The sequence below is a fragment of the Solanum verrucosum genome, unplaced genomic scaffold, assembly GCF_900185275.1.
Source record: "Solanum verrucosum unplaced genomic scaffold, falcon-dt-bn FXZP01000204.1, whole genome shotgun sequence".
Lineage (NCBI taxonomy): Eukaryota > Viridiplantae > Streptophyta > Magnoliopsida > Solanales > Solanaceae > Solanum > Solanum verrucosum.
The window spans coordinates 593,908-609,363 of NW_026020757.1; the positions used below are offsets into that span (position 1 = coordinate 593,908).

Consider the following 15,456-nt stretch of genomic DNA (forward strand, 5'->3'; position numbering starts at 1 on the left):
GTAGTAAAGCATAAACATGCTCAAACCAATCATAGCTAAAAGCATTTACAAAGAAAACATGATAAATTAAAGGTTGACACAAGTATCAAATATCAAAAGGGGTTTTGTAATCAATTATCAACTAAGGCATCAAATAATATGAGATTGTGAATATGGAGATGGGATTCATGGGATATGATAGGATTATGGGCAAAGATAGACAACTAGGTAATTAATAGTAAACAACTGTAAATCAGTGATTAAGCTAGACTTTAGTGGGGATAAGCTTTTTCTCGAACAATTTACTCCGAATCAAATTGGTTTCTCTCGAATACCAATAAGCATCAATTAAGCACAACATTCGCTTTAGTCCATTTACTCTCTCAAGCTGAATGTGCGGAAGATGGTTTAGGAATCACTCTCTCGAGTTAAACCCATGACAACCCAATACCCACAAACCATCGATTCAGTAATTTAAATTTTAAAACCTCTCTATTGAGAAAGCCAAAAACACAAAGTTAAGATTGTATTTGCAACTACAACCCATTAAATTCAACCACAACTACTGAATGAAAACACCTATAAAAAGCTAATAAACTATCAATTAGCAATACCCAGCAGTTATACCAACCCATAATCACATACAAACATCCCAAGAATTTGGGTTTTAGGTAGACATAGTAAAAAGGCAAAAATCTTTACCAAGTTGTGTTTCCATCAACTGGGTTTGACTGATATAGTCTTTACAAAGGTCTAAGATGAAGAATCTTCAACATCCATTTCCAATTTCTTATAAATGGATATCTTCAAAGCTAAGAAAAATATTGTCTCTCTATTCAGTTCTAAGCTCTCACCTTGAAAACTGAATAATTCTAAAATCTCATAGAAAATCAATACTAAGCTAAAAGTTTAAACAATTATTTATAGTTGTCAAAAAGTGTGCTGCGAAGGATCATTCGGCGCAGTAAGTCGGGATTGCCGATCGGCCATTTGGTCATTTTCATCACCATTTTGCTTTTGCCTTCAGCATCTTCAGGTCCTGTAACTTTGGGTGATATAGCACTGTGTCACGGAATTGTTTGGCAACTCACCGACTACTTCTTTCTATCGCCGACTTGATTTTCTCTTTCAGGGCATGGCACACTGGGACATAATGCGGGACCAAGGCCGTTCGGCGACTCACCCAATGGGTTTGGCTATCCTCAGGCCTTCTTTTCTTCGTTCTTTAAGCCGCCTTGTTCCTTTTTGCTCAATAGTGTCCATGATTTTGTTCCTCAATCCAAATACCTGAAATTCAAGGATTTACATCAGTTATTGGCACAAAATATGCATTTGAGGTCACTAAATCTATTAAAATGAAACCCTAAATGAGTCCAAATCGTTGACTCATCAACACCCCCAACTTAAACTTTTTCTTGTCCTCAAGTAAAACTCAAGTTCAGCAGTTCAAATATGATGTCTCAAAAAGTGCTACACAAGACTCAATCATGAATGCACACAAAATGACTCAACTTACTCATGCAAGGACCAAATGTGCACTCAAAGTTTCAGGTTGGGACTCACCATTATCAAAGACTCACAAGATCACAATACTTGCTTCAAAAGCAAGTTCAAGCTGAACAAAGGTGTTCAAATGCCCTTACACAAAGGATGATTCCATATTCACATAATGGTTCATCAATTTAAAGCTCCAGAATCAATTTCAACACTCACACTCACAAAGATGAACACGATGCATGATTTCACCCATAGGTTTGCTCTTATTTTCCAGCCAACAATTGCTTTAGCTCATTCAAAATCACAAAGGTCTTTTCAAGGCTTGTAACGAGGTTGAGTGTAAAGGTATGTTATTTTAGGCTCAGTGACTTATATCCGCATGAAATGTGGTGTGAACAACACTTTCTTTCCTTTTATTCATCATTTTCATTCATGCTCGCAAGTCACCCCATTATTCATCTTCCATGGACTGTTGGAAACCCATTTCTTTTTGCATTTTCACAACTTTATTCCGCAACTTTTTCTTTCTTTTTCTTTTTCATTCATTTTTTGTTTGTATGGAGGGGTTCCATTTTTTTCAAAACCATGGGTCAAAGGGGGCTTTCTTGCACTTCTTGATATACCTTCCACTACAAAAAACCCCTGAATTGCCAACAAAATTATCGGTTGGTAAATTGATTAAATTGGTTAGCAAATGAATTTTCCAACTGAATACCAACTAATATTAATCCGTTGTTAAAAAGCTTGTCACTAATTTTTACCAACCCATTTCAGTTATTTGGTAAAATTACCGACTAAAATTCAGTTGGTAAACACATAAACAACTTGTTGGCAATTGTTGAAATGTCGCCTTCGAATTTTCGTTGGTAAATTCACCAACCAATTTTCGGTTGGAATATTGTTGGTAAGTTTACTAACGAAGAGAAAAAGAGTTAGTAAATTTGGTTCTTCATTATTCAATTTTGTTAGTAATATGTTGGCAAATATACTAAAATAAAATAAAATGTTGTTACTATTCCGTTAGCAATTATATAACATATAACAACTTGGTTGGTAAGTTCGATAGTAAATTCACTACAATGCATTGGTAATCGATTAGCAATTTCAGTTAAGAAAAAAAGTGTGTTGGTATTTTGTTAGTAAATTACCAACGAATTTTAAATATGTAAGTAAGTATGACTATCTACTTTTGTAACTTACATTACCAATTGGTTAGTATTTTAGAAACACAAAAAGCTCATTACTAATTTGTTAGGAAGCTTACTAACTGATTGTTAATTTGTTGGTATTGTATATCATTTATGTTCAATATTTGGTCAGTGATTGTTTGGTAATGCATATTGACATATTACTGACTAAATAGTAATTCGATAGTAAAGTTTCACTTTATATATTTATATTAATCAATAGCTTTTACGAATCTTAAAAAGTCTGGAAACATACAATGGTTCTTTGATAAATTATAACTTGAATAAACAATGCAAAACCAAAGATTAATTCAAAATAAATACAGAAACAGGCAATGCAAAACCTAAGATGAAGAGTTCAAAATAAAACCAAATAAGGAAACAAACAATGCAAAATCTAAGATGAAGAGTTCAAAATAAATCCAAATACGGAACAAACAATGCAAAATCTACTTAGGATAGTTTGAAAAATTTAAATGACTCATATCATTATTTGATAATGGGTCATGTCTAAGCTAAGATGGTGTACCAGTTGGAGGTGTACCAGTGGGCAACGTACTAGGGGGTGGTTTAGGCAGCCAAGCTATGAGGATGGGCAAACGTTCTTGGAGAATCTTATCAACTTGCTCTTGCATTTCTAGCTGCATTTCATGTTTCATTTCTTCACGCAATTCATGTCGTATCTCTTCTCTCATCTCTTCTCTCATCTCATGCTTCATCTCCTCTTTCATTTCTTGAACATATTCCTTCACTTGAGCATCAAAACTACAATCTTGAGGTTGAGTAGTTGAAGCAAACGATGAACCAATGTTCTCATAGAGTACTGCTTGAGAACCAAGACCATATATACATGCCTTCTTAACCCCACCCACTTCATCCATGTAAATCTTTGAAAAATCTACCGTCGGTGACTCACCATATTCATCTACAAGTTGAGATTCATCTACAAGTTGAGATGCAGATGTGATCTTAGACATTACCACATCCTGAAAACAAAATATATGATATTATGTTAAGAAAAAATGAATAGCGATTATAAACATATAAGACAATTGAACATGACTTAGGGTGAAACACAAGATTTCTCAGACTATATACAACAATTATCTCTCAGCGAACTACCATGAAAAGGAGAATTTTTCACATGGAAAACAAACTATCAGAGGCTGATAGAATATGGAGTATGCTGGACAAGACTTTTGGTAATTTTGACTGGATGATGATCTATGGACATGTGCGATTGGAGTACGACCTGCCAATGAATTATGATCACAGGAGGATGAAAAAAGTATGGTTTAAGCTGAGGGCACTAAAGCCACAACTCAAAAGGTTGCATAGTAGAGAATTTCAGAATATAAACCAACAAATTGATAGTGCCAGGGCAAAATTTAAGGTAGTTCAAGAACACTTGAGTATGCAGTGTATTAATGGGATAATAATTGAAGAAAAGGCCCTCTTATTGAATTTGGAGAAGTGGTTTTTAATAAAGGAGAGCATCTTGTAGCAAAAGTCTAGGGCGAGGTGGATTAAGCTTGGAGATTCCAACACAAAGCATTTCTCTGCAGTGATGAAGCTAAGAGCTCACAGAAAACAAATATCTGAAATTATGTCTTTATCAGGAACCAAGCGTACCACTCTTGAGGACACACAAACTGAAATTGTTACTTTTACAAGAGTCTTAATGGGTTCTGCAACTCTTAGCTACAAGGAGTAGACAAATCAATTATGAGAAGGGGACCTACATTTCCTCTAGAAAAACAAACTACTCTATGTGCTGAAGTTACCGACCAAGAGATTATAGATAGTCTCGGTTGCATTGATAAAGTAGGGCCAGTAATCCACAATGATGTTTTGTTAGCTGTTAAAGAGTTCTTTCACACTGGAAAGTTATATAGAGCCATCAACTGCACCACTACGACATTAACTTCCCTTTTTGTTAATCTCTAATTTTATAACCATGTGTTTAATGTTTGGGATAAACATGATAGATGAAGATTAAGCAAATCCTCAACAAAAATTAAGAAAGATAATCAGTAATGTTTGGCATTACTTACATATGTTCTCTTAGACTTCAGATCCACAAACTCATCGTTTCCTTTGGTATGTGTCTTCTTCAAAAGTTCATGCGGATAAGGTGGTCGTCCAAGAACATTCGCCTAAAATTGAAATCACATCTATTAAAGTTATTACATAAGGAATAACTTTAAAATAACTATAACTTGACAAAATGAAAATAATTGTACCAGTTGTCTTGCATGCTCTCGATGAGTCCAGAAGCCTCCAGTATGGCGTGAGGGACCAGATCCTTCACCACATTTCTCACTTAGTCGATTTTTGGAATACTGTGCAGATTTAGCCTTAAAATCCTCAGTATCATAGTGAGGCTTCCAGCTCTCCCAAATAGATTTTGGGATATTTTTTCGTTTCTCCTCAGAGGATCTTGCTTCACATAACATACCCCTGTATTGTATTGAACATTTTTTCATAAAATGATCCTTTATGGAACCTTCAGTTGTAATATTCCAATGGAATCGCTTCTGTTTAAGAATATAGAGAAAAATATCACATAAATTGATATAACATAAATTCTAAATGAATATAATACATTAATAAAATGATAGCAAAATGGAATTTATGGGTATAATGAGTACATGAATATTATATTAGAAGGAGACACAATCAGGTATCGAAAGGTGTACCAAAAAAAGTATCATGGGTGTTGAAAAAAGCTTGGAAAGGAGGGAAGTATATTGAAGAAGCTCGAATGAACATGGATGAACTAGGAAGTAAGGCAAAGTTCTCTGATAGGAAATTATATATGAAGCTTAGAGGAAATTATAAAAAAGTCTCATGCAGGAGGTTAAGTTGCAATATCAGTGGTCCACCTAAATGGACCTTCATTCTGTACTTGGCTATATTGGGATGATTACACACCATAAATAGATTTCTTGGATAGGGAATTGTTGATCCTATGAGTTGTCCAATGTGCGGAGATGCAAATGAAACAATAGAGCACTTGTTTTTTCAATGTATTCCTCCCACAACGTATGGACTAAGTTTCTACAGTGGCAGGGCATAACAAGAGCTCCTATAGGAAGGAGGGATGAAGTAGAATGGGTGACTAACTTAATGAAAGGAAAGAGTCCCAAAGCAGATATATATAGAACTTTCTTGGCTGGTAATGTATACCATATTTGAATTGAAAGGAATCCATGTGTTTTCAAAGGCACACAAAGACGACCTGAAGTTTAGTTAGACAAGTTATCCAAGAGGTGTTTCAAAAGAGTAATAACAATAGGAAATTGACTGCATTGTTAGAAACTATGAACTTGTATCCCTAAATATTTTCTCTTTCTAGATGTAGCAGATGAAGCAACCTAAGTTTATCTGTTAGCTAGTTGTAGTGGTTCTATTTCATCAACTATGTTTTTATTTTGTTCTTGTTTGAGCTGTACGGTTTTACTTTAGTAACAAAATCAATAGTTACAAAAAAAACCCAGGTAGTATGGATTACGTTAAACTCCTCCCAGTAGAAGTCCTTAATCTCTGGTGTAACTGACTTCCAATCATGTCCTTCAGGATCCAATTTTCCTTAAAGATTTTTGCGATCGCCCGAGATACATTGTTACTTAGCTCCAAACTTGTATATATATATATATAACAAGTAATTATTTCAATACTCAATTTTATTTATAAACATCAAGCAGTGTCTAGAGTGTATTATCAGTTTCTTTAGCGACAATATAAGATCTTAAAGAGGTCGAGGCAGTAAGGAAGAAACATATGACACATATGAAAGTGTTATCAAAGAGACAAGGATTAGATATAAATTATATAATCCTGTCATTATCATATCTTGAAATGACTAGCTGGGAGGAGCCGATACTGAGCTCGGATTCAATATGATCTAAGCTTAATCTAGAACAAGTAAAAAAAAGTTCTAGTATGAAATCTAATGATATACTGCAAAGATAAGAAAAACTTCAGGGAATGAGGATTGTTGATATCAAAGAAATGTCACACCATACACACCAATAAAAGTAAAGTAAACAATATATTTGCCACACAATCTGAACATATAGGTCAAGAGCAAAAGTTCTGGGGAACTGCACATGGGGAATTCTGTTGCCCCATTCTATAAATTCCTTACCATATGATGTTGCCACATTCAACTATTGCTTCTTATATAGGAGAAGTGTAGACATTAGTGAACAAGCTACTTTCTTCAAGAATGATTTTTTTGTATTGATTTAAAAACACCTCAATTTGTAATTCATTCCCCACTAATACAATTTAAGAAAATCAACAGAACTTGTAAACATTTATAAAACAAAGTTTTGAAGAAAATCAACACATCTTATTTTCTTGCATGTAGAAAAACAATGTAAATGAAACAATATTGTACACTTACCGTCCCATGACGATTTCAATTGGGATGCGGGTACCATCAGTTGTATTTGATGAAGTTGTGGATACAATGTCATTCCTTGGTATTTCGATCCCCACAGATGGAGATGGTCCCGATATGTTGACTGCAACTGAATCTGGCGTAACTGGTGTTGGCAGTTCAGGCAATGATGGTGCTTGATCACGTGCGAAACTCGACATTAAAGGAGTTGCCACTGGATCTGCTGTCCTTTTTCCAGAATATCTACAACGTCCACCCCCCCTAGGTGCCATATCTGCAATTTCAAAGTTAAATGTGGATGAAGTAATATCATAATGATTGATCTAATTATAACAAGAATAGATAGTTAGTTGATATATCACTTCAAGAACAAGATCCCTCTGAAATTTAAGAAAAAACGTGTTAATCTAGTTAGCAGATAAATATATAAACACTTCTATAAATAAAATAATCTCATCACTATTCCAAACATAGATCTAGAATCATACTGGGAATAGTTGTTCAAACAAAACAACCAGGAGAACTATTATAACAAAATAAGTATACTGGTAAAAGAGACGAAATATAAAATCAACTTATATACTACATTTTAGTAACTCTAACTCCTATATTTGAAGAGATTGGAGCACTTTGACTCTATTCACTGCCACTTTCATAGTACGCCTCTTCATTCTCATTTTCATCATCTGATTCTGATTCTAATTCATCATGAAACTCTGTCTCATCATCTAAATTATCATCCTCATCTCTCAAGTTTATGAATTCACCATTTGGATCATTCCGGACAATAGTTTCACAATCAGACACTACATCAAATCTTAAACCATCTTCATCACATTGGAAAGGCTCAGCAACATCTACTAGAGGGGACACTAAAGATGATGGAGGCATATCCACAATACCCCGAGCTTTTGTTTTGCGCACAGCCCACCAATCACTCTTATCACGTCGTAAGCTAGGATAAGTAGCATAATACACTTGAGCCGCTTGCATTGCCAAAACAAATAGTTCGTACTTCCTCAATTTTCTTCTATGATTGATATCCACAAGTTTATATTGTGGGTGAATCTTCATTCCTACGTTTGGCGTGGGGTCAAATCATTCACATTTAAATAAAACAGTTCTTTTGATTAGTGTACTGCCCTTGTACTCCAATTCAAGAATTTCAGTAACCACACCATAGTAGTCATTCTCATCTGCACTATAATTTGTTCCTTTTATGCAAACTCCACTGTTATAAGATGCTCTAGAAAACTGCGTCCTTTAGTGTGAAATTTAAAGCCGTTGACATTATAACCAATGTATGGCTTCGCTGATCGACATGGACCTTCTGCAAGCGCCTTGATGAACTGATTATCTATATGGACTCGGGCCTATCAAATTAAAAACTATTAGAGTTTCTTATAAGTAAAGTAAGTACAGATGAAAAGATATTGTACAACTGCTCACATATCTTGTGAACCATGATGCAAATTCTTCATCAAGTTTTATGTCCACTTCCTGCTCCGTAATTTGTGGAAACATTTGATGAAGAGAGTCAATAAAATTCCTTTGGATCACATAAAAGAAAAAGAATATGTAAGATTTTTTCTGATAATTTTAGTGTATAAATGAAAGCAAAAGCTTGAAATCTTACTCCACATATGGCTGCACTTCTCTACAATTTAGTAAAATATAAATATGAGCTGCTTTAAGTTCTTCAGTAAGATATCTACAATTTAGTTCCCCAAATCCCCGACCTGGATAGGTGAATATAGAAAGATTATCATCGTATCCATCTTATTCATGCATACCACCATCGTCATTCTATGGCAGTTTTCTATGCCTTGTGTAAACATGAGGCTCGAAGTAGTGTGAACAAAATAATGAAGCTTCCTCAACTATATGTGCGTTTCATATGCATCTTTCGACATGTGCCTTATTTCGAACATTATATTTATATTTTCAGAGATTTCTGAAAATAGCACAAAAGCTCAAGGCATTAGTCACTCATAATGATGAAAACAAAGTACTTAAATAGTCAAGTCTATTTTGGTGGTTAGGGACAGATGAAAGAAATTGCATATTAAGGGTGTTGTACTATGAAATAGGTGACTTACCATTTAAATACTTATGAGTTCTTCTTTCTACTGAAAGGATGACAATTTTGCAAAGCAAACCTTTAGTCGATAAAATTATAATAAAGATCACTAACTAGATAGCTAGAGAATTTTCATATGTTGGGAGGCTTCAGCTAATTAGAGCAGTAATTTTTTGCATCCAAGCATACATGTTACATCTGTTTATGCAACCACAAAAGGTTATTAAACTCATCGAAACTGCGTGTAGGAAATATTTATGAACAGGGGAACCCAATATTACTAAAAGGAAACTTGTAGTCTGGGACAAGGTGACTCTTCCTAAAGGTTCAAGAGGCTTGAATAATTATTTAAAGACCTGGAATCAAGCTGCAACATGCAAACTGTTGTTGTTGTTGAGTCAGAACAAGGAAAAACTACAGATTAATTGGGTCCATAGACACTATATAAATGGCAGGAGATTACCAGATCACATAGAGTTTCTTGATATGCTTCTTGGATGATAAGAAAGATGTTTCATATGTGAAAATTCTGGCAGATTATCAATTTATATATACAAACAGATCATAAGGGGGGAGTATAAAATATCATATACTTTAAACTTTAAGAGGTTTTGCAAAAGAAGTTCCTTATAAAAATTTTGTATGTCATAATATTTCATGTTGTCAAGACTGACCTATGCAACTAGTTAAGAAGAAGCAAGAGGCTATTTGAGCTTTCAAGTTCTCTTTAATTAGATTATAACTTTATATTAGAGATAGTGATTAGGATTGTCATAAGGATTGTAAGGTTATTTAGGCGTTGTCTGAGAAGGGAAGGTTGTTGGTTGGCTCCTCCCTAAGCTTTTTATTGTCGCCTGGTGATTAATAAAATAAGTTTAATTGCAAAAGCAATAAAGTAGTTGAATATATAAATGAAGTCTTACCTCTCAAATGGATACATCCATCGATATTGTACCGGACCAACTATCATTGCTTCGTAAGCGAGATGCACAGGGAGATGCTCCATTGAGTCAAAGAAGCTAGGAGGGAATACACGCTCTAATTTACATAGTATTTCAGGTATTTTTTGTTGTAGTCTTACCATATCCTCTTCACGAATTACTGTAGAAGTGATATCCCTAAAGAAAAGGCTCATCTCAGTAAGTGCTTCCCACACTTTTTTGGGTAATAGCTCACGGAATGCAACAGGTACCAATCTTTGCATAACTACATGACAATCATGACTTTTCATACCGAATAACTTGTGTTTTTTCATGTCCACACACCTTCCCATATTCGAGACATATCCATTAGGAAATTTTAGATTTTTCACCTATTCACACAACAATTTTTTTGACTCTTCTTTCAGTGTGTAAATAGCTTTTGGATTCTTCCCATCAACAACATGTAATTCAGGGCGTCGACAGAACTCTTTCAAGTCTTCTCTTGATTTGGGATTATCTTTTGTTTTACCATCTACCTCCAGCACTGTGTTGAACACATTCTCAAAGAAGTTCTTCTCAATGTGCATAACATCTAGATCATGCCGAATGAAATTGGTACTCCAATATGGCAAATCCCAGAATATGCTTCTCTTCTTCCAACCAGAAAACTTACTAATCTGACGATTAATAATATCAGCCCCAAGTTCTGTTACCTTTTTAAGTCCTAGTTCTTCTATCTCCTTTAAGACATCTTCTCCTGATCGTAATGGGGTAGGCGGCATGGTTACCACTCTGTTCTTTCTAAATGAGTTCTTATCCTTTCTGTATGGATGATTAATTGGCAGAAACTTACGGTGGTTGTCAAACCAGGACTGCTTACCACCTTTTGTCAAAGTAAAAGCATCAGAATTCTTCATACAATATGGACATGCTAGCCTGCCTGCAGTACTTCATCCAGACAACATCGAATATGCAGGAAAGTCACTTATTGTCCACATCAAAGCAGCTCGCATTTGAAAATTTTGCTTCTTAGAGATATCATATGTGTTGACACCTATATTCCATAGGTTCTTCAACTCAGCAATCAAACATAGCAAGAAGACATCTAGTTGATGCTTAGGATTCTTTGGTCCAGGAACTATAACCGATAAAAATAAATATGGATCTTTCATACACATCCAAGGAGGTAAGTTATATGGTGTCACAATTATTGGCCAAGATGAATATTGCTTTCCGGTTTGACCAAATGGCTGAAACCCATCAGTGGACAGTCCTAATCTAACATTACGATTTTCCTCTGAAAAAGATGGATGCATCTTATCAAAATGCTTCCATGCAGGTGCATCTGAACAGTGACACATCACACCTTCCTCAACTTCATGTTCAGCGTGCCATCACATGTGTGAAGCAGTTGCTGTGGAAGCATACATTCGTTGCAGTCGTGGAGTAAGAGGAAAGTAATACATCTGTTTGAATGGTACAAGACTTTTCTTCTGAATAGATCTTTAACTTGTAAGCTTATACCTGAGATGACTACAAAACTTGCAATTTAGAAGTTCACTATCCTCTCCCCAGTAAATCATGCAGGCATTGACACATGTATGAATTTTTTCAACTGGCATGTTCATTCCCCTCATTAAGTTTTTAGTTTCATAGAAATTTTTTGGCATCACATTATCAGGCGGAATCATCTCATTCACATATTGACAAATATCATCAAAACATCTTTCAGAGAGGTGATGTTCAGCCTTGATATGCAACAAACGAGCAACAACTGATAATTTTGAGTGTGTTTAACAACCAAGCCACACTTCTTGATTTGTAGAATTAAGCATATCATAAAAATGTTGGGCATCAGGATTAGGTAATTCCTCCATATCATCTGGAACAAATACGGGACCAGCAGCCTCATGAACCATTCAATGATAAGACATACTAGGTCCAGGATCATCAAATTCACTAACATCAACCGGTAGGTTATTCATAGTATGTTCCCAGTTGTGCATTGTTTCATCTTGATCTATAGTTTCCGCAACTTCACTTTCTCCATGCAAATACCATACATGATATCCCGGTACAAAACCTTTTTTTAATAAATGCCCATGGACAGTATGAACATTTTCAAAGTTTCTATTCTGACATTTCTTTCGGTTACTTGGGCACCTTAGTCTCTCACCATCCCTTCCTTCTGGATGACTCATAGCAAACTCAATAAATTGTTGTACACCTCTTAGGAATTCAGGATCATACAGACCTTTGGTTAATCTTTTGTACATCCATTGACGATTTGAACTCATTTTACTTATAAACTTCTTTTCTGATAACGTGAGAAGGGCAAATAGTGAAATAAAAGCTCACAGAGAATTGAAAAGAAGAAATTTGCAGTATGACAGAAAATGAAACAGAGAAGAATGTTATTTGTTTGAAATTTAAACTGGAACTCTTTTTTACAGCAGGAATGTAGGTTGTATATATTAACTAAATAGTAACCTTTTCTCCTAAAATAACTCCAACAAAGTCCTATTCAAATAAATAGCTAATCTGATATCATTCCTAAATATTGATAACTGAAATATTTGACTCTGTCAACTTAAAAAATCTTAAAACAGTAAAAGAAAACATATGTAGATGCAACTAATTTTATAGCATTGCAATTATAAAATCTTTGAATAGTTAAAAGGGTGCAATTTATAATCAAGCTAGAAGGACAAATAATTCGACTCAAGCTTCTTTTCTTTCTTTTTTAGTAGGTTAGTTTAATCAAAACTTCGTAAAACATGTAACTCAACATATGAAGGTAATGAGAAGTATTATGTTGTTAGCCCTATTGATTTATAGCTTTTTCAGGTTAGGAGAAGAAACATGCAAACCAACCTCACAACTATCTTAATTAGGCAAATCCTCTTATCAAGGGAATTCAAAAACATATGTGTATATTCGATCTTATTTATTCCAGCGATAACTAATCAACCACATACTATATAAACACTATATACTAACCAAGCAAATAAAGCATGTCAGAAGAATTACAATTAATCAAATCATACAAAATAGGAAAATAAATATGATAAAGAATACATACTATTTAGCAGAAAGGATTGTGGAACTGATAATTCAAGCGTGGTAGATGAATTGCAGGTGACTGTATTTGGAATTTTTTTTACATGAAGTGTGAACGTGGGCAACATTTGGAGAAAGAAAAAAACTGAATAATGGCGCGAGTATAGCCCTATATTTTTGGGAGGTGGATTATTTTAGCAGCAATTTTTTTATTTGGACTATTTTTACAAAAAATAAAGCAGATTCTTATATTATTTTCTTGAACTATAAAATACAAAGTGAGTCCAAATGAATTTTAACTAATTTTTAAAGATTGGATATGCCATAAAATAATTTTATTTAATATAAACATAGAAAAATTTTAAAAAAAAGTGCAAAAATTGGAACAAGCATCGGAGTCTACACAATACCTACCTCAACACAAAACAAGCAACACATGCAATTATTTGGACAAAAAGAGGAAACAAGCAACACAAACAATTATTTGGACAAAGAGAGGATGAAAGGGTAAGAAGACATACGTTAGACGACACGCCAATATGGGTCTTTCTAGCAAAAATTGATGCATCTGATAGAGCTTGAGTTGAAAATTTAGGTGATTTACAGCTGATGTGAATTTTTCCTTCATCTGTAGCTCTCCAATCTAGGCGATTTTTAGATCTCATCATATGTAGCGATTTGTATCTCTCCAATTTAGATGAGGTCAACGTGACGAACTATGAAACTGTAGCGATGGGTGGATACCTGCAATTTCCAATCTGATGCAGCAAATTTACAATTCATCAACTCTCCAAGTTTAGGACGGATAAATATCTAGGAGATTCTTTGAGTTTAGGACGGATAAAGATCTGGGAGATTCAAAAAAGGGCAAACCATCATCTCTCCAAAATTATTTTGAATGTTGATGATAGAGATTTTGCTGGTTTGAAATGAGATTCAAAACAAGTTCTTACCTTTGGAGTGAGATTTGAAGCCACTGATAGGAAGAACTGATCTTCTCCAAATTTCTTCAGCTAAGATGAAGATGGAGACGATCTGCTAGATCTTTGTTTTAGTTCTTTTGTTTATTCTTACATTATTTTCTTTTCTAGTTTTTACTTCTATATTATAATTTAGTAAGTAAGATAATATTACTAATAAGTTGTCATCCACTAAAAGTTACGGTTAAATATATATATATATATATATATATATATATATATATTATACGGAAAAGGGTCAAAATAGCCCCCGAACTATATGAAATAGACCATTTATACCCTTCGTTACATTTTAGGATAAAAAATGCCCCTGCTGTTATCCTAAGAGACCACAAATACCCTCAAGAGTTAACACCCCAAATTTTTGTTGACGTGGCAAGCCACGTGGGACTAATCCTTCCACCTAAGAGTTGCCAACTAGGATTCACTACAAAAGAACTAGACCTTTAGCGGCAACAATAGTCGCCACAAAGCCCAGAAAAGCGTCACTAAAAGTTTTTAACATTAAATTCTAATTTTGTGTTTTTTTCTTCATTGTTTTTAAAAAACCAAATATGATATCGATTAAGTAGGAGTTGGAAGACACTATATGTTTTTTTTTTATGTCATATGTAAATGTATAAAATATACAATGATGCATTATATATATATATAGTAGGAGATTTGAATCGAGAAGTACTTTTGATTATTTTTCGTAATAATATTGGATTTTTTAATATGGATATTCCAAGTTATTTATTTTAGAAAATTAGGTCGCAATCGAAAATTAATTATCATATTTGTTTGTTGAAAAAATAGGTTTTACTAGCGAATGGTTGTTGGAGCCTTAGTCGCCACTAAAAATCACTCATAACCTTTAGTGGCAATATTTTGGGATTTTGTGGCGACTTTGTCGCCACTAAAAGTCAAGTTCTTTTGTAATGAATCTTAGTTGACAATGCTTAGGTGGAGGGATTAGTCCCATGTGGCTTGCCACATCACTAAAAAATTGGGGTGTTAATTCTTTAGGGTATTTGTAGTCTCCTGGGATAACTGCGGGGGTATTTTTGATCCCAAAATGTAATGGAGGGTATAAGTGGTCTATTTCGCATAGTTGAGGGGCAATTTTGACCCTTTTCCGTATATTATATATTCATGGAAACATGAAAATATAATTAAATGCTTTGATGTAAAAAATATTGACTTCAATATTTTATATTATATGGATGAACTATTTTACAAAAAGACATGTAATGAATCTAATTGTATCGATAGAAAATACTTATATTTAATTAAGAGTGATATCAAAGTAGAAGTAATAAATGGTAATAATTTTTTTAGGTTTTGGTTTGTTATATTAAAA

General features: G+C 34.1%; 1 protein-coding gene across 1 annotated transcript; it reads right to left on the reverse strand.

Annotated features, from left to right (window-relative positions):
- Positions 1-5,130: 5,130 nt before the first annotated feature.
- On the reverse strand, positions 5,131-8,198 carry LOC125812771 (uncharacterized). Its single transcript, XM_049492244.1, has 4 exons — positions 8,087-8,198; positions 7,075-7,345; positions 6,178-6,303; positions 5,131-5,200 (listed from the first exon to the last, which is right to left on the reverse strand). Exons 2-4 carry the CDS (start codon positions 7,341-7,343, stop codon positions 5,161-5,163), a joined length of 435 nt encoding a protein of 144 aa, XP_049348201.1. The 5' UTR covers positions 7,344-7,345; positions 8,087-8,198; the 3' UTR covers positions 5,131-5,160.
- Positions 8,199-15,456: the final 7,258 nt, after the last annotated feature.

Coding starts and splice junctions, on each gene's coding strand:
- LOC125812771 (XM_049492244.1), bottom strand. CDS start 7,343: ATGGCACCTAGGGGGGGTGGACGTTGTAGATATTCTGGAAAAAGGACA. Junction 6,304..7,074: donor ATTGAAATCGTCATGGGACG/GTAAGTGTACAA, acceptor TATATATACAAG/TTTGGAGCTAAGTAACAATG. Junction 5,201..6,177: donor TCTACTGGGAGGAGTTTAAC/GTAATCCATACT, acceptor ATTCTTAAACAG/AAGCGATTCCATTGGAATAT.